The sequence below is a fragment of the Nelumbo nucifera genome, chromosome 4, assembly GCF_055504915.1.
Source record: "Nelumbo nucifera cultivar China Antique chromosome 4, China Antique-T2T, whole genome shotgun sequence".
NCBI lineage: Eukaryota > Viridiplantae > Streptophyta > Magnoliopsida > Proteales > Nelumbonaceae > Nelumbo > Nelumbo nucifera.
In genome coordinates, this window is record NC_142652.1 from 21,821,594 (window position 1) to 21,845,217 (window position 23,624).

Genomic DNA, 23,624 nt, shown 5'->3' on the forward strand with positions numbered 1-23,624 from the left:
ACATCTCTAATGAATGGTGAATGTAAGAGAGGAATACAGATCATCCGTCAATAAAATATATTTCAATAACATACCAACATAATCTTACATTGCACATCTCATACATGGTGGATCTCAGTCTGATGGTGAGATGTCATTGGTAGAGGGTTAGAACATGTTTTGTTGACAGGAAGATTTCAACTCCTAAGAGAGATGTTATCAATGTACAATTGCAGTGGTTAGTTGGGAGAGTGTTGGAAACATTTTATTGGAAGCATATCACTACTCTAATTTTTTTTTTGGTAACTATCCTTATTCCAATCGAATACCTTGTTAGTAGGGATGCAAACAAATCATATCATATTTGTATTAGGGTATATTCGATTCCGATCTAATATTGTTCATGCTAGTTCTGATTCGATCTGATAGGACTCGATTTTAATTCAAATCCTATCGGATCTTCAAATTTGATTTGATTTGACTAGTTTTCTTTAAAAATTAATAAATTATTAGAAAAAATAAAATATATTAATTTAAATAAAGTAATGCCAAAAAAACAAGTTTTTTTTTTAAATTATTTTCATTATATACATGTTTTTTATAAAAAATAAAAAATATAATAAATTTATAAATAAATAAATAACATATATATGTGTTATATATATTTATAAATATATAACATATCACATCAGATAAAGGATGATCCAAATCCGATCCAATATTTGATCGGATCCAATTATCCAATCCGATCCAAAGATGCAAATAAAAAATGAACCGAATTCGATCGAATAGTATCAGATCCATTTGCAACCCTACTTGTTAGCATTGACGGTTCAAAATTTCCATTCTTTGTTTATTTATTTTTCTCAATTATTGATAGTAACGGACTACCGTAGTCTATATTTCTAATTTAATCACAATAATAATATTTTTTGGCTTTTGCTGCTAATGGAACCTAGTTATGTAGTAGATTAATATCGTGGGGTCCTTGATTTGAGTCCAATATGTCTAAAGAGTGTTATTGGTACGGTAGTCGGTAGATTGATGGAGGGGCGTGATGTCATTCTTATTTTGTCTTAAATTATTAATTATATTATGGTTTTTGGAAGCTTTTTTTTTTATAAATATATATTGTTAATTATATGACGAAACTGTAGTGCACCTTACTCGAATTTTATTTCAATCCGTCACCAGGTTCAATTTTACGGAGTACTCCTGATGCATCCTGACCGTGAATTTGACATCAATTCACGGTCAGGATGCATTCCCCCTGTCACCAGGTTCATTTTACTCCGTGTGTGTTTTACAGTTTTTGCTTTTATCGGCGGAATTTCGAACGCCAAGGAAAGAATCGAAGCATTCGAACAAAGTCGAGAAATTTCGGTTTCTGTTGGGGGTGATCGATCGTCTCTGTCTTTCTCAAGGTATTCTTCTTAAGCTTATCTCCCCCCCCCCTCTCTCTCCGTCTTTTGTTGCTTGCTCATGTTCTGATGTGATTTTCATTTTATCTTGGTCCGTGGAAAATTCTGATGATACCTAAGCTTGCAAGTTTAATATGGGTGTCTTTTGTTTCTTTGGTCTATGTGTAGTTAATATATCTATGGGGCCTATATCTATTCATTCTGTTTTTGTTCTTCCAATGGAGCTTCTCTTTTCTTCTCTTCCTCTCTTCCTCTCTTCGAAGCTCGTTTTTATTGCTGAATTACTCGTATGGGAGAACATGCTTTGTTTCTCAATGAATTTTCCCCTTTCATTGATGTGTATGCAAATAATTCTGATTTACGCAGAAGATTCAGTTATGAACTACGAAGTGTATGATGTATCTGTTGGAACTTGTAAGTTGCGAAATCTAAGAAATACGTAAAATTTTTCGTGTGCGTTGGCTTTCTTGTTTTCTGGTGGACTTCGTTTTTGTTTTTGATGACTCTGTATCCGTATTGTTATAAGCACTTCCTTTGTTTTTGATTTCTAGAATTTTATGTATTTTTTGCATGTAACTTTTTTATTCTTTTTAAGAATGATAGTTATATATGACTGTTGTTGATGACTTTTGGTTTTGATAATTGTTTTGAGTATTCGATATAATTATATGTCTTCAAATTGGTTTCTACAAATATGTTTAACTCATTGAGCTCTAGCTGCGCAGCATTTCAGTAAGACAAACATTCTTCCTTTCTGATATTATTCTTCTGGGACTTATTCTTATTTACAGGTGAAGGAAAATATTCAATTTGTCAATTGCCCTGAATTTCCAAGGGTTACTGATTTTTCAAAGAGGTTCTGCTTTCTCTTGTTATAAGAGAGAGGGTACTGGCTCGTGGAGAACTTGATTCCTACGAGCTTGGCGTCCTCTCTCGTATTACATTATCTTCATACCCTTGAAGCAAAGAAACCCGTTTTCTTTTTCTTGACGAGTGTGTCTAATATATTGGAATTTTGTGAATGAGATTGGAGAGGTATCTTGGAGGCTCTAAGGTAGAAAGGAAATCAAAGCCGCATTATGGGTTCTGTATGCTGCTGCTTGCATGTTGAGGATTTTGAAGAATATGTAAACCCGTCAGTTCGCAGAAACTGTATCTGCCTCAGATGCTTTGTTCAGAATTTCTTCAATGTAGTATGTTTCAGGGATCTTAGTTTTCTTTTTTATACTGTTCTTTTTCTTTATTTTTTGATCAATACTATTACATTTATCTTGTGAAAATAATTTGGTTGAATTCTTTAATCTCTAGATACATACTAGTTGGATTATACACATTTAGGTGGTGCTCTAGTTTGTTCATATCATCTTGGCTACTGTTATACTTCCTCATAGTTCTAGCATGGGAGCTTTCATCAAGAATTAAGAATGACACGAGTATCCAGTCCTTTTATCAAGTTTTTTTCTTCTTTCTTCCATTACTCTCATATTATAATCCAAACAGAAATATGAATTAATGGTCTCAACTGCCTAGGGAATATGTAATTTATATCATAAATTCTCTTGAATATTTGGACTATTCTAATTGTAGTTGGAGATTTGGAATAGCTTGTAGGCTCTGTCATATCCGTAATTGGAGATTGGCATTTTACAGACTGTTCTGCATTTACAAAGGGTTTTCAATAACTTACTTTCGGAATTACAGATTATTGGGAAGTAAATTTTTATGTGGAACTAATTTAGCTATGCTTGATTAAAAACATCAGAACTACATTAGGGGCAGGTGTTACACCACTTTCATATGGACACTTACAAAGTTTCCAGTTTTTAAATTTGCTTCTTATTGTGTCTTATCCCATGCTTTCTGTTCCCGTAAACTTTACTTAGTCCCATGTATTGTTTCCATGGTTCTTTTTTTAATTAAAATTTTTGCTCATCCTTTTGCTCATCTTTGACAGAGTTGGTGAAATCTAGTCCTCTAGGTTTCAAATTTTATGATATCCCAAAAGATTCATATGAACTAGTGGTGGGATTTAGGGCAAAAATGCTAGAAAGCCTGTTATTACTGAGTTCAAATGTGCTTGTTCACATGTTCAACAGTTTAGGATGGATAAATTATGTAGAATAAGTTGGATACTCAAGTTAGGCCTAGTGTTGATTTGTAGAGAAAAACATGTGTTAATCCTAGTTTGTAGACTCAAGCCTGTTTAATCATAAGCAAGCTTGTTTTATGGATGGTCAAGTTATATTGTCATGTAATTATGGTGGACTGGAAATGATGTAGGCCAATCCAGTAATGAGGAAGTGAAGTTTGAATCTCATCTATGATTCCTTTTATTTATTTATTTATTTGTTTGTTTGTTTTCTTTGCCAATATTCACCAAGTAATGTCTTTTCAATTTTTCCTTCTCTTCTCAATGACTCTCTGTAGTACACAGCATTATTCCAAAGAGGGGAAGTGCATGCTCTGCCTTCATCAATTCAGGGAGCTACATCTTTGACTTCTTCAGCATCCCTTGATAATTCTCTTTGTGACATGTACCGTTCTCCTCCAAGGCCCTTGCCTTATGATTCTGATCCTAGATGCTTCCGTTCACAACAAGATGGATTGATCTCCAGACATGAGAAGGGATCAAGTCATTTGCATGAGGAGTCTGAACCACTTAGAAGTGATGCTGATACAGGTCTAGAATCACCAAGCATTGCAGACAAAGGGAATGGGTCTACTTATGAAAAGAGATCAAAGGAGTATCCTTCAGAGTCCTCAGTGAAAAATCCACTGGAAAAATTGACTAGTGGAATTGGGTATATTTATTCATCATCAGAAGACGATGATGTCTGTCCAACGTGCCTTGAGGGTATGTCTGCAATCCCTCTTTTTTCTTTCATTTTTACTTTCTTTTCTTTTTCTTTGCCCCCATTTTCTTTTATGGATTTAAGTCAGACATCCTACACTAGTTGGGAGTGGAGCTGTTTTCATTGTTTCTGTTCAATTTGTAATTAACATATGAGAGTTTTTGTGTCACTTAGGAAGTTTTCATGCTTTTATGATACCAGGAAGTTGATAGTTTTGGTAGGGATTTGCATTATATTTTTGTGTACTTATGGAAGTGAAAGCTTCAAGTTTATGTGGTTAGGCCTTTTCTACCCCTGTTTATTTATTTATGTTTTTCTTTTCAGAATATACTTCAGAAAACCCCAAGATAATTACCCATTGCTCCCACCATTTTCACCTTGGTTGTATATATGAATGGATGGAGAGAAGCGAAAACTGCCCTGTCTGTGGCAAGGTAACATGTTTCTTTATCATGTCTTGTGCACTTGTTTGTTCATTCATGCACAATGATTTTTTATCATCTGGACTTCTGGAGTATTAGCTGATTTCCTTGTATGTATATTGCCAAAACAGTGTCAAAGACAAACCTTAAAAATCTTAGCCCAGTCACTCAGTCAGCAAGGCCAAACTTTTCCAGTATCAAAAAATACTGGAGCTTGTAAACTATGTGCAAGTCTGGTCTTGTATCAACTGATTTGGTTTGAGCTGGTTTGTTAGTTGAGATAATATTGCCAAATCATGGAGGCCATAATTAAATTGTTGAGATGATGGTACATAATGTGAGTGATTGGTGTTGCACCCTCTGCTGTCATAAAAGACAAGGGTAAAAAAAACTAGATGAATCCTAGGAGGTATCTTTGGAAGAGTTAATTGCACTTGCACATCTTGCTGTATGAGTAGTAGAATTTGACAAGTGCAAGGTATTTCTCAATCAATCCAGGAAAATGGCAATCTTGGATTTGGTCTTTATTTATCAATGTTTTTTTTTAACAGATAATTGTCTTATTGCAAAAGGTTGAAACTGTTTACATTATAGAGATGACTTTTATCTCTTGAAAAGTTTCTCATGTGGCAATCTTGACAAGGCAAATGTCAAAGCTACCTGCTAGCATGTATTGCCAAGAAATAGGGAGTAGCAACATATAGATGGACTGCAATTTATTGACAAAAGAAATTACTGAATGAAACAAAGCTAGCTTTCTCATGCCTTGTCACTTGTGATGGTACAATAATGAGATTGTGAGAATTAATAGAAAGCGAGAAGCTCGATAAAAAGGAGGTAGATGAATGAATGATGATTGATTGTGCAACATAAAGGAAATACCCATGTTTTATGTTGCCAAAGTATTTTTTGGTAGTAAAAATAAATTTTCATTAAAAGAAAACAAATCAAGTAGAATGCTGAGGAGATTTTACTACAGCCACCATAGCAAGAACACAATCCCAATCAAAATAACTTCTGCTAAGCCAACAAGAGGCATTAAAAAGCACCTGCTCCGTTAAACTAAACCCAGGGAAGACAACAGCCTTCCCTCAGAATCTTATCTTGATATGGATGTTGAGAAAACATTCTCAACACAAAGAAAAATCAGTGCTTAGAAAAAGGTTGAGATAGTTGTCTCTGCTTGATTCCAGGTGGTACTTATATGTTTAAAAAGGTCACCCACAAGTCATTCATGAAAAATTATAGCAGTATGAATAATCTGAAACTACATTATCTTTTGAAGTTAAGAATTTGAGGATGCACAATTATTTGGTGATGACATCTCTTTCAGGGACCTCATCCCTCATAGATTGGATTTATATGATGCTTCAGATGGTTTTTTGTCCAACAAATGTCAAACATGCATGGTGCATCTATAATTGATCAACTCTTGGTAACATAGTTGGTACTGATATATCCAGGTTATGTATTGCTAAGTTCCATTGATATCATACCATATGGCTTATGGTACAATGCCAGATGATACTGTAATGTTCTGCTTTGGGTAACTGTGCCCAACCCTAGGTAGCCTGACATAAGAAGCATCAAACAAAGGGGCAATGCTATCCAATTCCAAATCATGCTAAGTCATGTTTGGTTTGTTTAACTTGAGATTGCTAGCACTTGAGTTCTTTGATATGCAATTTGCTATTAGATTATGAATTAGTATAAAGTGCTTTTTCATTGTGAAAACTGTGTCTGATAGGGGAAAAATGCTGTGGAACTCTAGCCATGGCAGTGTTTTGGTCTGTACGATAGGAGAGATTCTCGAATTTTTGTAGTCAGGCAGGCATCTATAGAGACTAATCAAGAAATTTGAATGGAAACTCATATGGTGGGAGGGGGTGCCTAAGCTTTCTGAAGGAGTAAGGACATTTTAGAAATCAGTGGAGGTGCATTATATATGAATGACTATGTCACTAAGCCAGTAGTCTTTTATCATACATACAAAAAATATAGATGATATGAATGTACCGATTCTGTACAACTTTTTGAGGTGTCTTCTAACCTGGCCCTGGTCCACACATTTCAGGTTTCTTTTCTTCATTTCTCTTTCTATCTCCTTTTACATGTACGCTGTTGGATTTTTTTTCCCTTTTTTACACTTTAGGGGGAGGGGTGGAGGGGGGTTCTAATTGTATAAAGTGACTTTTTTTTGTCTTTTTGAAATTGAAAGTTTTACTTTGCAGACCAACAGGAACCGGATTTTACTGTTGTAGAGTTTGAATGTACTCTGACTAGAAATGTACCCAATACTTGTTGCTTTTCATGCTTCTTGAAAGTCATAAAGGTAGTTTTTGGTCAGTTAGGTTCTAAGAAAATAAAAGGCAAAAAAAAAAAAAAAGATTAAAATGGAAAGGGAAGAATTCGAATTTACTGCAGTTCTGATTATGCTTTATATTTGTTGTTTTTTTTCTTAGCATTCTAACATTTTTCCTTTCATCTGGCTGCTTTTCTAGGTAATGGAATTTGATGAAACGACTTGATCTTACTTGAAAGGTTTATTTTGTTAATGATTACTCAAGATAAACTGGAAATGAGGAAAAGATACAAAAGAAAGTGTAAATTCTGTGAATACCCCTGGTATAAAAAATTCATAAGATAAATGCTAGATTATGCATATGGATTGTAACGAGTACATGCTTTGCAACATCTCTCTCTCTCTCTCTCTCTAACACACACACACCTGACAGTCCTAACAGTTTCTGTAATTTAATTTTTATTTAGAGAAAGAAATGAAAATAGATGGTGTGAAGACCATATGGGCCCAGATACGGATTATGCTCTTGTTTGCCTTAAATTCTTTTATACGGTCTGTCATCTGAAACATTTTACCTTGTGTGGGAGAATTGGGTCCTGCATTCTTAAGCGTTGTTACCCATTTTATGGGAATTTTCATTTATTTATATGCAGAGATGGTAATTATTAATGCACGGCAGAAACATCTTGGGTTATTGTTGAAATTGGCATTCAAACGAAGGTGCTCTAGAATCTGGACATACCCTTTTAGGCACGGTAGCTTTTCTGCTAAACATGAGGTCAAATGTGCCATGGAAGCTGCCACATCAAAATTGCTTTGGTGATCTTGAAGGGTGCTTTAGAGAACGAAGGACGTTTTATTGCGATGATGTTGTTTCCTCATGAATGGCCCTTTAAGACGGGACTCGGGAGATGCATGAGAAACATCATTTTCCTTCCTTCCTGGGTAGCACTAGCACCAAGAAGGTCAGAACAAGATGGATTTGCGATCTTGAATTTGTCACTGTGAAACTTGATTGGAGGTGTCTACAATCTACATCCCATTTGGGCAACTACTCTTCGTTTGAAATCTCATAGTTTCCATTGCCCAAATCCCATGGTTGAAACTTGAAACATCAAAAATCACCTGAGGGCCTGAGGCCAGGGGAGAAAAATGAACAATATAATCCTGGTTCGACCCGTCTGAAGCGAGCTAACTTCTTGTAGGGACACCGGAGGCCGGAGGGCAGACGGAGTCCTTAGCAGCGCTCTATGCCTAACTCTGTAGAGGTTGACAGAAAGCAGTGAACTCCAGCCCTATAACCCTTTGTAGTTTGTATTGTGGGCTGATGCTCCATGTAGGGAAGTCTATGCCTCGTTTCATTGGGAGTACAGGCCATCCATTCTAGTTCTAACTTCTGAATTTGAATGGGCTTCCCATAGAGAGTTCTGCACAGGCACATGGGATGGGAGATGTTCCAAGTGCATGGGCTGATGTGCCTGTGGGGCTTGTGTGGAGAGCACATCCGAACTCCTAAGCTTTTAGCCTCAGAGGACAACTTTAGGTTTTAGTCAGCCGGATGGAAAAACTTTTCCTTGAGAATATTGTCAATCGTCGACGAGCCAGTTAGCCAACGGGCGAGGCTGCATCCTGCATCTAGCAAATGTAAATCATATCACTCTAGCTTTTAGCATTTGGCACTCTCTGAGGGTTGAGTCATCCAATGCAAGACCACGATATTTTGCTTCTTGTGGACAAACCTGTTGTCACACTCACAAAGGTATGACAAGCGGCAAATTTGCCTTGACGTTCTCAGACGTGAGGGGACCTCATTTGTTTTTCTAAATAGATAGATAGATAGATCATAGATAGATATATCTTAGAAAAATAGTCTCTTCACATAGCTACATAATTACATTATAGAACAAACCAGTGCTTTCCCTGTGGATGGAAACCCAAGTCCAGGCACCACATCACATCAAACATGGTTGGACGTTTGAATTTGATTGTTTCATTCGCCATGCTCACCTGCAATTTCAGCGAACACATTGACTCTTAAAGGAAACAAGCATAATTAGACCTTAAAACCAAATCAGGAAGCAAATCCATAATACCATGACCGTATCACTTTTTGTAGTCCACTCACCAAGTCCGAGATGATCGCCACTTCCCTCTTCAATAATAGTAGCAGATAAGAAAGAAACATGGAATAAGAATAGCAATGACACCATCCAGAATTCTAAGTGACGATTTGGACGGAGCAGAACAAGAAGATGATTGGGGTGAATTCGTGTGCACCATCGGATTGTGTCCCGCAGGATTATTTCTACTATCGGATAACTTGAAGATCGGCCGTCGTGCCCCCGTTACTCTGAATATACACAATATAATCTTTGTACAAACTGGGTATGCTATACAAAAGACAGGCGGAGAACAGATCTTTCCCAAACTGGGTATGCTATACAAAAGACAGGTGGAGTTGGGAACACTGAAAGAGGTAAGGCGGAGTGCATCCCAACCAATAAACGAGTCCATTCCATATGTGCAGCCTAGTCAGGACATCAGGCCAGAGAGACATGAATCAAACTTGGAGCCTTACCTAAGGATTCACGCAAAGGGAAAGAGAAGTGAAGCTTCTTTGACTGTAGAGGGTGAGGAAGTATTGGTTGTACCTAGTCCGCTTCCATAGCTGAGTCCGGAAAAGGGGAAGGGCCTAGTCCTAACTCCAAGAATTGATACCCAGCAGCCGGTTCACATGCAACCATCTATGCTAATTCCAGGTAAGCCTGCCCATTTGGTTTTAGATACTAACTTGGGTTCTCTGCCTGTAACAGATGTCTTGGAATCCTAACCAGACCAACCAACTGGTAATAGGGAAGTGGCTATTGATAATGATTGAGTCCGATCAGAGAAGAGAGTTGGGTTGTTAAAAAGGAAACAAGAGGAGTTAGAATGGATTTGGGAGTAGATTTGTGCCCTGTTGGAGGAATATAAACAGAAGGAGGAAATGATAGAGGTGGCTCTAAAAAACCCTGAATCAGAGGCAAGAACCAATAGATTGGGGCAGGAATTAGGAAATAAAGGGTAGAATATGAAGTCAGTGGGAAACAAGGGTAGGAAAAAGAAATAGTCTGAAGTAGAGAAACTAATAATGGACATCAAAGGGGATATCAAGTTCAGTGGTAGAGGGGAAAGAAAGAAGGGTTCTAAATGAAGGAACACTTTATTGGAGGGCTAAATTTTTGAGATGTAATGAAAATAATAAGCTGGAATGTAAGGGGTTTGGGTAGTGCTAGAAAAAAGAGATCGATTAAGGAGCCACTTAGAAGAGAAAGACCTGATGTTGTGATGTTGCAGGAGACAAAATTAGCTGAACTGGATAGAAGGTGGGTCAGGGAGATCTGGAAAATAAGAGGGGTAAGATGGTGCTCAGCTCCGTCGTGGGGAGCCTCGGGGGGAATAATAACTTTGTGGAGGGAGGACTTTGGAGAACCAGTAGAGGAGCTAATAGGAAACTTCACTGTATCCCTGAAATTCAGAATGGTGGAAGATGGATTTACTTGGGTGCTAACAAATGTGTATGGTCCAAATAATCACAGAGAGAGGAATGAGTTCTAGGAGGAGCTTCATGGGATTCAAGGTTTGTGGGAAGGTCCTTAGTGTTTGGGGGGTGATTTTAATGCAATAAGATTCACAAATGAGTCAAATAATCCTAGGCAAGCCATTACAAGTAGTATGAGGAAGTTCAATGAATTCATAAATTCCTGTGAGTTATGGGAGCTTCCTCTATTACAAGCTACCTACACTTGGTCCAACTTCTAAGAAAACCCAATCTGCTCAAAGCTTGACAGGTTCCTATTTAATGAGGGTTGGGAGAGCCACTGGAGAGGTTTGGTGGCTAAGGCCCTACCTAGGATAACCTTTGATCACTACCCTATAGAAGTAGGACAAGAACCTCTTGGTAATGGATCTAGACCATTCAGGTTTGAAATATGTGGCTAACACACCCGGACTTCTTGCCTAAGGTTAAGGAATGGTGGAGTGAAGAGTTGAGAGAAGTGAAATGGGATGGAGTTAGATTCCACAAAAAATTAAAAAGGTTGAGAGGCAAAATAAAAGAATGGAATAAGGTTCAATTTGGAAGAGTGGAGGAGGTAAAAGCTAGATTATTGGTTTAGATTGAGGAGTTAGATGCAAAAGAATCCCAAGGGATGATGGATGAGCAAGACAGAGAAATGAGTAGGAAACTGAAAAAGGAGTTAGAGGAGACTTTGTTGAGGGAGGAGATCTCTTGGAGACAAAAATCCAGACATAAGTGGATCAAGGAAGGGGATGGGAATACCAAATTTTTTCATGATTTGGCTAATGGGAGAAGGAGGAAAATTTTGATACTAAAGCTTGAGGTTGATGGTGTGGAGATAACCTCTCAAGAGGAAATTGCCAGTAGGATTGTGGATCACTTCAAATCCATCTTTCAAAAACCCTTAGAGAATCGGTTAATAGTAGGGGAGGAGAATTGGCCAACTTTGAACCAAATAGATAAGGGATGGCTGGAAAGAATGATTGAGGAAGAGGAAATTAAACAAACTGTTTTTTCTATGGATAGGGCTAAGGCACTGGGTCCTGACGGATTTACAATGGCATTTTATCAGGACTGTTGGGACATAGTCAAAGAAGACTTAATTGGAGTATTTAGAGAATTTGAGGATAAAAATTTTGTGAGTCTTGGAATCAATGCCACTTTTATAGCCTTAATTCCCAAAAAGAATGATGCCAGACACCCCAAAGATTTTCAACCAATTAGCCTAGTGACAAGCATCTATAAGATTCTAGCAAAAGTGTTTTCTAGGAGGATCAAAGTAGTTATCCCCTCTCTTGTTATCCAAGCACAAGGAGCCTTTATACAGGATAGACAAATTACAGATCAGATCCTTGTTGCAAATGAGAGTGTAGAAGAGATAAGGAGATCGGGCATGAAAGGATTTATTTGCAAACTGGACTTGGAGAAAGCCTATGACTTTGTGGATTGGAATTTCCTGCTGGAAATGTCGAGAAGACGTGGATTTGGGGATAAATGGTGTAATTGGATAAGAGGATGCTTAAACTCTTATCGTTATTCAGTGTTGGTGAATGGGGTGGTTAAGGACTTTTTTCTAGCCAATAGAGGCTTAAGACAAGGGGATCAACTCTCCCCTTTCCTCTTTACACTTGTTGCTGATGTCTTTAGTAGGATGATCTCCAAAGCAGATGAGGAGGGCCAAATAAAGGGATGGAGAATTGGGAGCAGAGGCATTCCAGTAACTCACCTTCAGTTTGTTGATGATATTGTTATTTTCTGTGAAGGGATTGAGTTGAGCAAAGTGAACCTTGAGATTTTAATAAGTACTTTTGAGAGGGTCTCCAACTTGAAGGTAAATTTTGATAAAAGTTGTGTGGCTGGAGTGAACTTGGAAAATAGGAAGATTGAATCAATTGTAGAATGCTTAGGTTGCAATATTTCTTCTTGGCCTTTGACATACTTAGGGCTACCCTTAGGAGCCAACCCTAAAGAAAATAGTTTCTGGGCCCCTATTGTGGAGAAATTTGATAAGTGCTTGGCGGCTTAGAAAAAGAATTACATTTCAATAGGGGGTAGGCTGACTTTAATTAAGGCTACACTTGCCAACCTTCCAACCTACTTCCTTTCTGTGTTCAGGATTCCTCCAAGGGAGGCTAAGAAACTGGAGAAGAGAATGAGGGACTTCTATGGGAACCATGAGAGGTGAAAAATGATCTCTTGATCAGATGGGAGATAGCTAACAAACCAAAGGAAGAAGGGGGTTTAGGGATAGGGAATATAGTGCTGAAGAAAGTAGCCCTTCTTGGGAAGTGGCTATGGAGATGGCCCCGAGAGAGAGAGAGAGAGAGAGAGAGATTATGGCAAGAGGTGGTGGCAAGCATTCATGGTTGTGCAGGAAATGGTTGGGATTCCGGGATATCTCGCCGAGCTACCCTTACTACACTTTGGAAGGCTATACATGGTATTCTCCCTCGCTTCCTCAGATTCATCAGGTATGATGCTTGTTCTGGTAATGCTATTCTGTTATGGGAGGATGTTTGGGTGGGTACTCAACCCCTCAAAGATTGTTTCCCCTTGCTCTGTTCCATTTCCCTTCACAAACATGAGCCAATTGCAAATTTTCTCCCGAGCCCGTTAAACCCCTTATCTTTAAACTGAGACTTTGGATTTCGTAGAGGGTTAAGGGATGGTGAGTCAAATTGTGTTATTGAGCTAATTCATTTACTAGAATCCGTTTGCTTGGACCCCACTTCTTCTGATCAAAGGGTTTGGACTCCTCTTCCAAAAGGTACTTTTACTTGCTCTTCTTTTCTAAAATCCCTCAATTCTAACCCCTTTTCCCAAGGATTCCCTGTCAAAGAAGTCTAGCACGACCTATTCCCCCAAAAATTGTTGTATTCTGCTGAGAAGTCTTCTATGGGAAGATCAATACTTTGGAAAACTTACAGAAAAAGAAACCATCACTTTGCTTTCCCCAAATTGGTGTTCCTTGTGTAAGGCCGAGAATGAGGACTGTGTCCATTTGCTGATCTCCTGTTCCTTTGCTATAGCTATATGGAGGTGGAGTCTTTGTTTATTTGGAGGTAGGTGGTCTTTGCCTTCTGATTTAAGCTTGTTATTCAACCCATCTGTCTTTGTTTGGCACACTAAAAGAGGTAAGGTCATGTGGAAATGTGTCAGGGCAGCCACTCCGTGGACTCTTTGGGAGGAAAGGAATGCAAGAATTTTCTTAGAGAATGAAAGAGGGTTAGATGAAATGAAGGATTGTATCCTAACAAGAGCAATCCATTGGCTGAAAATTGTGGATATCTTTGATGACTTCTCCTTTGATGATTTGTGGAGAAATTGACTAGTAATAGCTAACACTTCAACAAAGAAGGATAGAATTCTGTTAGAATGGATTCTGCCTTTGGAAAGTGTCATCAAGCTGAACTTTGATGGAAGTAGCCAAGGCAACCCCGGGCCTTCAGGTATAGGGGGTATCCTGAGAAATAAGGACAACAACATAATTTCCCTATCCTCAGGACCGGTGGGAGTGGGGGATTCTACAAGGGCAGAAATCCTTGCTGCAATACAATGAATTCAGATCGCCAACCAGCTTGGGGTGGAACATCTCCTAGTTGAAGGGGACTCTCAGGTGGTAACCAGGTGGCTCCGAAACTTGGATACCTCCATTTGGGGCTACAAAGATCTCATCAAAAAAGTAAAGTGATTAACCAGTAATATGAGAGTTGAGGTAAAATGGGTTAGTAGGTTTGCTAATTTTTTGGCTGATACTTTAGCCAAACAGGGGGTTTCTAGGGAAGATCTTTTTTGTGCTTCTATGTAAGTTGTTATTAATTTGGAAATCTGTACTTAACTAGCCCGAAGAGGTTGCAACTTGTACCTTTCCTTGAGTACTTTGTACTATTGTCTATTGCTGTTTTATAAAATCATTTCAATTATAAAAAAAATATAATCTTTGTACACCGGAACCCCATTTCCATTACTCCAACCCACGACATCTGTCGATTCCTCAGTTGTCTGGTTATTGATAAATATTTTAAACACTCCCTGGTTGAGTAATGGGATCATTGGTTGAATCTCACAGAAGTGGAGCCTAACGAGGTAATCGAATCCAGAATCGACGGTGAATATCCATGACAAGTTATAATTCAAATTTATTTGGGAATTTGGACCCATGGTTCTGGCAGTGCTGTAGACTCCTGCTGGAGCAGTGTATGCATGTTAATGCTAGAGTAATATCAGGGCTGAATGATGTTACACCAAATCCAGCGGCGAATATATAAGCGTCGTCTAACACCCATTCCCTAAACATGCCTGTGTCATCTTGGGGCGAGATGTTACTCCCGCCAACGTTCAATTGGTAAATTGTCTCAAGAGCTGTGCTGTTATCGGTATACTAGAGATATTTCTGGCCAACCAAACGGATTGAGACATCTCCATTGTGAGTGTAGAGATTGAATGGCATCGAACAAATTTCAATTCCGTTTACGAAAGCATATGTATCGTCCGAAGAAGTATTGGGTGATGGAGTGAAAGTTAAAGATAGTATATTCCTTACCGTGGTAATGCATAATTCTTTGTAGATGTAGGCCACAAAAAGAGCATCTGTAGTAAGAGAAGGGTTGAAGTTTTGTAGGAGAGTGTAGTGGTCGGTGGCGAGGCGATGGAGAAGGAAGCTTGGTATCTGTTCAAACCTGAATACGAAGCTGGATAGAAGAAGAGCCAGACAAACTTGGGGCCGGCAGATTTGAGTGGAAAACTATAGGTAAAGCATTGACGAAAGATCTGAGCAGTCATGTAGGAGACTTGAGGGGGGGGGGAAGGGTCTTGGACAGAGGCTGTGGAGGTAGCTGATTTGTCGTATTGGTTTGGGAGCACCAAGTTGGAGCCGACATTGCCAATCCAATTCCGGCCATCATCATCATATGCTACAGAGCCACTGGAGTCATCACCAAAATTGAGGGTGATATGATCAGAGGGGAGGGGATATACAGTGACTAACCGACTACCAATATCCCCAGTTGAAGAAAGGAGAGGGAGGTGAAAACGAAGACAAAAATCGATGGATTTTTGTTGATTGTCTCCATGAAGACATCAAGCGGTGTGAAGAGAACTCTTAGCTCATTGTTGTTGAAGTCTTACAGTGTAGCCATTTCTCTTCACTCTCAAGAATTAGGGTTACTGAATGAGAGAAGGATAATGATCCATCGATGATGGCTCCAAATCTACGGAGAAAATTAATTTGGCTGTCTACGTTCGACAGCAGAGCCTCCTCTATTACATGGCCTAGAGTGAACGAAAGTCAATGCGTGAGAAAAATTTTTTTTGGTAGAAAATCTCAAATTCATTGAAAAACACTAAAGCATAATTACAAAGGGAGGTGGAAAATCCACCCAATTCGCTAGCTAAAGAGGGATTGCATCATTATAGACACCTGATTCAGATGACCCTTTTTTTTGCTAGATTGTGAACTAATAAATTACAAAGAGAAAGTGTCCAAAATATCTTTACAAATGAAACAAACATCTTGAGCCCTGAAGCCAGGGTGGCCTGCACTAAGGATTTGTTGTCGCTTTCGATCACAAAAGGTCCCCTGCATATTTTCTTTGCTAACTTACTTCCTTGAAGATAAGCTATATTTTCAGCTTGAAGAGTGATGTTATTGTAGAAGGACCAAAGCTAATTGCTTTGTAGCAACTAAAATGATTTTTAATTACGATTCTAAAACATGTCTTGCCTTCACAAACAAAACTGCCGTCTATATTAATTTTCAAAACATTTATCTTTGGGGGCTTCCATAAAAAAGCTAGTCTTTTTTCTTTAAGTACTTGCAAAGAACTTTATTATTTTTTCACCAAAATCATCTTCCTCTCCTTCTGCCCTGATAAAGGATAAAAGGGTTCAGTGCAGATTAGGAGTGCCATTTTCAAAAACACATTTATTTTTGCTCTTCCAAATTGCCCAAAGTAATAGAGCCGAATAGTTTAGCAACTCATCCTTAATGTCTTTCATTTGACTGCAAATTACAATCCACTCTTCAAATCAACTTTTAAAATCACTTGATGTAGATTCTGAATTATAGCCAAAAATGGAACCAAACCAAAGTTTTTTGGCATGGCCACATTTGAAAAGAACATGCATAATTGCTTCTGGTTCCTGGGAACAAATTGGGCAGATATTGGAGTGTGATAACTTTCTTTTAGATAAATTGACCTTGACTGCTATTGCATCCCACAAGCATCTCCAAATGAAGTTCTTGATCTTTGGGTATATTTTTAGCTTTCATAACTCCTTTCATGGCGCTCTACTTTGATTGGTGTTTCTGAAAATTGATTGATTGATCTTCAGTTTGGGTCTTGAACCTTTCTCCGTTTGCAAGGAAATAGACTGACTTTACAGTGAATTTTCCAGTCGCACTTCCTTTCCAGATTAGTCTTTCCCAATGACCAGAAGCCAAGGATATATATATATATATTTTAATTTGATTTTCATATTCTTTTGTAAAGTATTCCCTAATGATATTTATATTCCAGCATCTTCTTTCTTGATCGATGAGGTCTTTTATCCAAGTAGGACCATTTCTTCCAGGATCAGACCCATTAACCTGAAGTCTGGGGAATCCTTTAACCAAGGATCTCCCCAAATTTTAACCTTTTCTCCTGAGTTAATTTCCCCAAAAGCCCATTTCTTAAGTATTTCCCTTCCAGCTAAAAGACTTTACCACCCCCAGGACCTTCTTTAGAGAAAGTTGTCATTTAAAAAGTTTTTTCCTTTTAAATATCTTACTTTTATTACTCTGCACCGGAAGTTGTTTTCTTCTGTGTAAAGCCTCTAAGCGAGGGCCTTATTAAAACAGTTTGGGTTTTTAAAATTTTTTTGCTCGATGTCTTTTGTTCACGAGTTGAGTTAACTTTCCATTCATTCCAGGAAAGACAAGGAGTAAAACTGTTCACAGATGAAATCCGGAGCTCACGTGTGCCCTCGAATAACAAATCTACACGTCTACTAAATAGAAAAGGGTGAAAATTAAGGCAGCTTATTAATTCTCGCGTTATTCAATAAAAGCCACTCTCATCAGAGCAGGGAGTTATCAATTTGTAAAGAGTGCACTTTCAGTAGTTCCAAAGGTTTGTCCATCCTCTGCCTTGTTGCAATTTCTTATGCATTCTCAAAAATTCAAATGTGAATTCTCGTTTTCAATACGTTTCCTCTCATGTTGCTATTCTTATCGTATTTTTTATATCTCCAGGTTCTCTCTTTCTTCTTTTTCTCTCTCCAAAGCATAAGCATTTTCAGCTTTCCATTTTTTGCATCGGGTAAAAGACCTAGAAAAATCCTAAGGCTGTGTTTGGAAAAGATGCAAATGGTGTAAATCTCAGTTCAGGTAAATTTATATTCTGGTTCACTTTTGTCTGTGTTTGGCAACATTACATTTTTGCATTAATAAATGGCATACCAATGCATATATATATACATATAATGATTTCAGGCCAAACCTCCTTATAGTCAGACATGTGGCTCATTTATATTCAGACACCTGTTATTTCAAAGGTTTAAACAAAATGAACATGTGTCAAATTCTAATTAGTGGTAGTTCAAGAAAAGAGCCCACTAACATAGAGAGTGGAGCCTACCACCATGTAGAGTTGTGAGAAGTGGGAAGCTCCCACTTTCAATCCTTTCCTAAAAAAAAGGAAGTTATGTTATTAATTAAAGTTAACTATTAAACTAATTAATTAATTCCAGCTATTAACTACTTCTAATTAATTAATTACAACTATTAATTACTACTATTAATTATTGTTAATTACTAATTAATTACTGTTAACTACCTCTAATTAATTAATTCCAACTATTATTTCTTATAATAATTACTGATAATTTATTACTCCCAATATTGCTCATTATTGTCGAAATGATAATTAATAAATATTTTCATAATGGTAATTAATAATTCAGAAATAATCATTTTATATTTATATTAACTCATATTAATTATTTTGAAAAAAAATAATTCTAATTATTTATATTATAATTATTATCAGAAATTATAATTCATACATTTATATGAAATAATTAATTATATTATTATAAGTAATTATAATTAATAATATTATATTAGTTAAAACAATTATATTATTATTATTATTATTACAAGTAATTATAATTAATACTATTATTCTCTAATAAATACTTCATTTAGTGAAAGTTAAATTATAAAACTTTCTATTATTCAATATTGTTAAACTTAAAGAATTATAAAAACAAATATTATTTTATGAATTAACTAAAAATTGTATTTATAATAAATTAATTACTTAAAAAATAAAATAATAATAATAGTAGTAATAATAATAATACTTTAATATCACTGATTTCAAAATCAATACACACATAATAAGAATATATTATTAGTTAATAATAATAATATTATTATTATCGATTTCATAATTATTAATATATTATTAATCTATTAATAATACTAATTAATATTAAAAAAATGTTAATAGCTAAATTTAATTACTTAAAATTATTTGCTGAAATTACACATTTTAATTGAGATAGATAATTAATTAATAATTTTAATTTCTTATAGTTATTATTTATTGAATAATTTTAAATACTCTTTGATTAACGACCTTATTTTTGAATAATTGGTTTTTTATGTTCAATAATTTTTTTTTTGCAAAAATCCATATAATTTTTTATTTGCAATTTTTCTCTTATTCAGTTTTTCAAAAGATAAAAAAAAAAATTAATGATGTTTACCTATTTTTACCAAATTATGTATTTATCAAGTTGTTGTCATTGATCATGACGATGATGATGAGTCAACTTTTTGAAAGAGACGAGTACTAATAATAATTAATGACTTATAATTAATTAATTTCAGCTATTAATTAATAATAATAAATCACTGATAATAATTTCTTATAATAATTACCGCTAATACTTAATTACTGATATTAAATAATTACTGATAATATTTCTCATTATTAATTCAGAATGATAATTAATAATGATTTTCATAATGGTAATTAATAATTCAAAAATAATCATTTTATATTTATATTAACTCATATTAAATATTTTGAAAATAAATATTTAATGTTAATTATTTATATTAGAATTATTATTAGAAATTATAATTCATACATTTATATGAAATAGTTAATTATATTATTATTATTAGTAATTATAATTAATACTTATATTAATTAATATAATTATATATTTATATTATTATTATCAATAATTATTATTAATTATTACTAATAATAATGATTTCTGATAAAATTTAATTACTGATTATAATCACTTACTGATAATTAATTCCTTAATTATAACAATGATAATTATTACTTCGGAATGTTAAATAATTAATGACAATTAATAAGTATTTTAATAATATAAATTATTAATCGGGATACAATCATTTTATATTTATATTAATTCATATTAATTATTTTTTAAATAATATAATTAGTGCTATTTATTTACATTATTATTATAAGTAATTATAATTAATACTATTATATTCTCCGATAAATATTTCATTTGGTTAAAGTTAAATTATAAACTTTCAATTATCCATTATTGTTAAACTAAAAGAAATATAAAAGCAATTATTATTTTAGGAATTAACTAAAAATCATAATTATAACAAATTAATTATTTTATAATAGTAATAATAATAATAATAATAATAATAATAATAATAATAATAATAATAATAATAATTTAATATTATTGATTTCAAAATCAATACACACATAATAAGAATATATTATTAGTAAATAATAGTAATAATAATATACTTATTATTATTACTGATTTCATAATTATTAATATATTATTAATCTATATTACTCAATACAAACATGGAATAAAAAATATTCACATTGCTACTAAATGAATGAGCTAAAAATTTATGAGTATTCTAATTGACTTGAATTTGACACATCAACATGCCCAAAATTATAATTTCAACCTACATTTCCTATTTCTATCTCCCAATTCTCATTATTCAAACAAAGCATTATGTTATGTACATGTTTCCCTACCTTTTTCCTAAAGATAAATTATACTCAATCTACATGCACTGTGGAGAGCTTAGACTTAAAATCTATAACCATGATCAAACAAAAGAAGTGTTGCCACCTAACTTGGAGGTGACTTCCATACTTAGGATGGTCCCATTATTCTCCTCTCTTTCATGTTTCCTCTGTTGGATGGGCTTTGGAGTTCTGATTAAATTATCAGTTGATTGTAGTCATACATGATGATTTGATTGTAGTCATATATTTTTCATCTCTTACTTCAGAGGATGGATGCATTTGTAAATATTATTTAGCATGGATTGTTTTTCTTAGCAATTCTATAAATGATTTTCTTCATTCATTGCCTCTTTGAATGGATATTATTTAAATGCTTTTTATCCATTCATATGTCCCTAAATATTAAGCAGTATTGGTGACATTATTGTAAACATCTATCTAATTTTACTATTTTATAAATAGATTAATGATTTCAAAGTTATTGATAATTTTTTGGGGGTGGGTTGCTCAACAGGACATTGATTTTTTATTGTTAAATAGTAAATTTAAAATTCAATGATACTATAGTTGCCCCTTACTTAGTATGGGGACATTGTCTAGATAAAACATGGTAAGTTTCTTAAATCAAATAAATAGACCACCCTAAATGTCTATTATAAATAATTAAAAAATGAAATAATTCAAATTAAAGCAAATAATTACTTGCTAAAAATTATTGAATTAAGTAAATAATAATAACAATCAATTATTTATAGAAATAATTAATAATAATAATCAAGTACTTAATTAAGTAAATAATAAAAAATGAAATAACAATCATCAATTATCATTAGTGTTTATTCAAAGCATGCCCCATAATAATTACCGAATATAGTAATTAAACCTTAAATAATAATCAATATTTATTAACAGCCATTAAAATTGTTAAGCCAAATCATTAATGTTTATTCTTAAATTCAAAATATGAATTAAAAATTCTATTATATAATAATTATAGTCGGTTGGAAAAAATATTTTAAGTAAATATTTAAATATTACAAATTTAGTTAATATTATTACTATATAACAAAAAATTTAAATTAAATACTAAAATAAATTAATAATAAATAATAATAATAATAATGGTTACATTAAAGTAATAAATGGTTCAAGTTGAATTTAGTGACCCGTATAACTTTATGGGTTTGACATATAAGGGTCAATTTATGTGGACCCTATGAGTGTCTTAAAATATGGCAGTTTATAAACAATAATAAAAAATGGTAATATGAATCATATATATATATATAAAACTTCCACGTACTTAGTACAGGGTCATTCACTAGTTTATATTGATAATGAAATGTAAAAATACAATAATAAAAAAGAAGTAAATTTGCATTCAAGTGAGATTTTGATAAAAAAAATCATATGCTTTATTGGAATTTGTGTTTGCATCCATTACAGCTAAAAGTCTATTTGATAAGAAGGTAAATTTGTCAATGTAAAACTAACCCAACTTTGTAATTTATATGAACCCAATTTACATTCTACATATTTGCATTCACACTTATTTGCATCATTTCCAAACGCAATCTAATCTATTGTTTGCTTCTTCTATAGTTAAACTGATGTCCAAAGGGCACCTAGATTTCTCGTTGCTAATGTCAAAAGATCCCTTGAACGAAAGCTGAGGTTATTACAAGAACTGGGTCTTACTATTGTACGAAGAGGAATGCATGTCTAATGTTCAGGAGAAATCCGGGGTTATTCAGGACCTCTGAGGAGAGTTAAAGTTGGGACTTGAGTTCTACTTGTACTATTGGTATAGAGAAGAGATTGATTATACGATACTTAGTATTCCCAAGTTGAAGAACCCTAGTTTTATTAATGCGATACCGTTACCTGAGGATGAATGCAACTAACACTTGCATCAATATTTTGGGGAAAAGTTATTGATAGCTAAGATGATAGTTCCAATTCTCTCATATGAATGAGAATCAATATTTTGGGGAATAATAAAAACATTTTAATTATTACTGATAAATATATTATGAAGTATTCTTATTACTATATAAATATTAATACTGAACATTATTATTTATTTAAATTAAAATGATATTATTTATAATTTTATAATAATAATAATTATTTAATAGTAATATATTTAGTATTAAATAAAAAGTATTATTACTATTATTATTAAATAAATAATAATAATAATAATAATTATTATTATTATTATTATTATTGTTGTTGTTGTTGTTAAATATTAATAATAATAAGGGCATTAATGTCATTTTATCACATCTGAAATGCATCTGATTTTGGTAAGACATGAAACTAGGTCTTACCAATTTAGATTTGAATTTGTGTTTTAAATCCTCTAGTCAAACCTAAACCCAAATGCCACTAGCATTTGTAAAAGCAAAATAACTTCATACATGTGAAAAGTGTTATCAAACGCCACTTAACACTTTTCTTGAATAAACCCTTAAAAATTAACAAGCTCTCGTTAGCTTCTCTTTAATTTTCACCTTTCTTCTGCCTAATAGGTTCTTAATAGATGTCGAGTACTAGTATTAAAGGGTACACGCTTCTCGGGGACCAAAGGGTTCGTTGGATATAAACTTGTTCATGGGTTGGGTAGTTCAATGGCCCGGCCTGGCCCGACCTAAAATATTGGCCTGACCTTTTTATGGATTGGGCTCCGACTTTCTGAAAAAAACTCGACTTGATAATGTATTATATAATAAAAAGCATATATATAATATAATATATTATTTATTTATTTTTTTCTATTTTTCAAATAATAATGAGATCTTTCATTATTATTTTAGGCTCTAAAATCTTTTAATATAAATAAAATAATTTTTAATTAAATTAAAAAGAAAAAATATTTTTTTTTCCAAATTTATGATCGGGCCGGTCTCAAACTTTATATGAGGGCCGGTCTCAAGCTAAATACCTCGGACGGACTGATGATGGCCATGCTGGACTCGAACTCGGGCAAAAACACCGAACTCAACCCGTGAGCAAAGTCTAATTGAATGCGACCTCGAAGTCC

General features: G+C 34.3%; 1 protein-coding gene across 10 annotated transcripts; it reads left to right on the forward strand.

The window, feature by feature from the left end:
* The first annotated feature begins 1,142 nt into the window (after positions 1-1,142).
* Positions 1,143-22,389, forward strand: LOC104597879 (E3 ubiquitin-protein ligase At3g02290-like). 10 transcript variants are annotated; one of them, XR_016085873.1, is made up of 7 exons: positions 1,172-1,403; positions 2,192-2,590; positions 3,835-4,254; positions 4,577-4,686; positions 17,448-17,647; positions 17,770-17,904; positions 22,181-22,389. XR_016085873.1 is itself a non-coding variant. In XM_010259643.2 (5 exons), exons 2-5 carry the CDS (start codon positions 2,480-2,482, stop codon positions 7,200-7,202), a joined length of 678 nt encoding a protein of 225 aa, XP_010257945.1. In that variant the 5' UTR covers positions 1,143-1,403; positions 2,192-2,479; the 3' UTR covers positions 7,203-7,476. The 10 variants fall into 10 exon arrangements, 5 of the variants coding, with proteins under 5 accessions (XP_010257945.1, XP_088760488.1, XP_010257948.1 ...); XR_016085872.1 differs by having other exon boundaries at positions 1,173-1,403; positions 2,192-2,593; positions 22,181-22,383; XR_016085871.1 differs by having other exon boundaries at positions 1,173-1,403; positions 3,828-4,254; positions 22,181-22,379.
* Positions 22,390-23,624: the final 1,235 nt, after the last annotated feature.

Bases quoted from the DNA above. Each gene is read 5' to 3' on its own strand.
- LOC104597879 (XM_010259643.2), top strand. From the start codon at position 2,480: ATGGGTTCTGTATGCTGCTGCTTGCATGTTGAGGATTTTGAAGAATAT. The intron at 2,594-3,827 runs GTATGTTTCAGG...GACTCTCTGTAG, and splicing joins TTCAGAATTTCTTCAATGTA to TACACAGCATTATTCCAAAG. The intron at 4,255-4,576 runs GTATGTCTGCAA...TTTTCTTTTCAG, and splicing joins CTGTCCAACGTGCCTTGAGG to AATATACTTCAGAAAACCCC.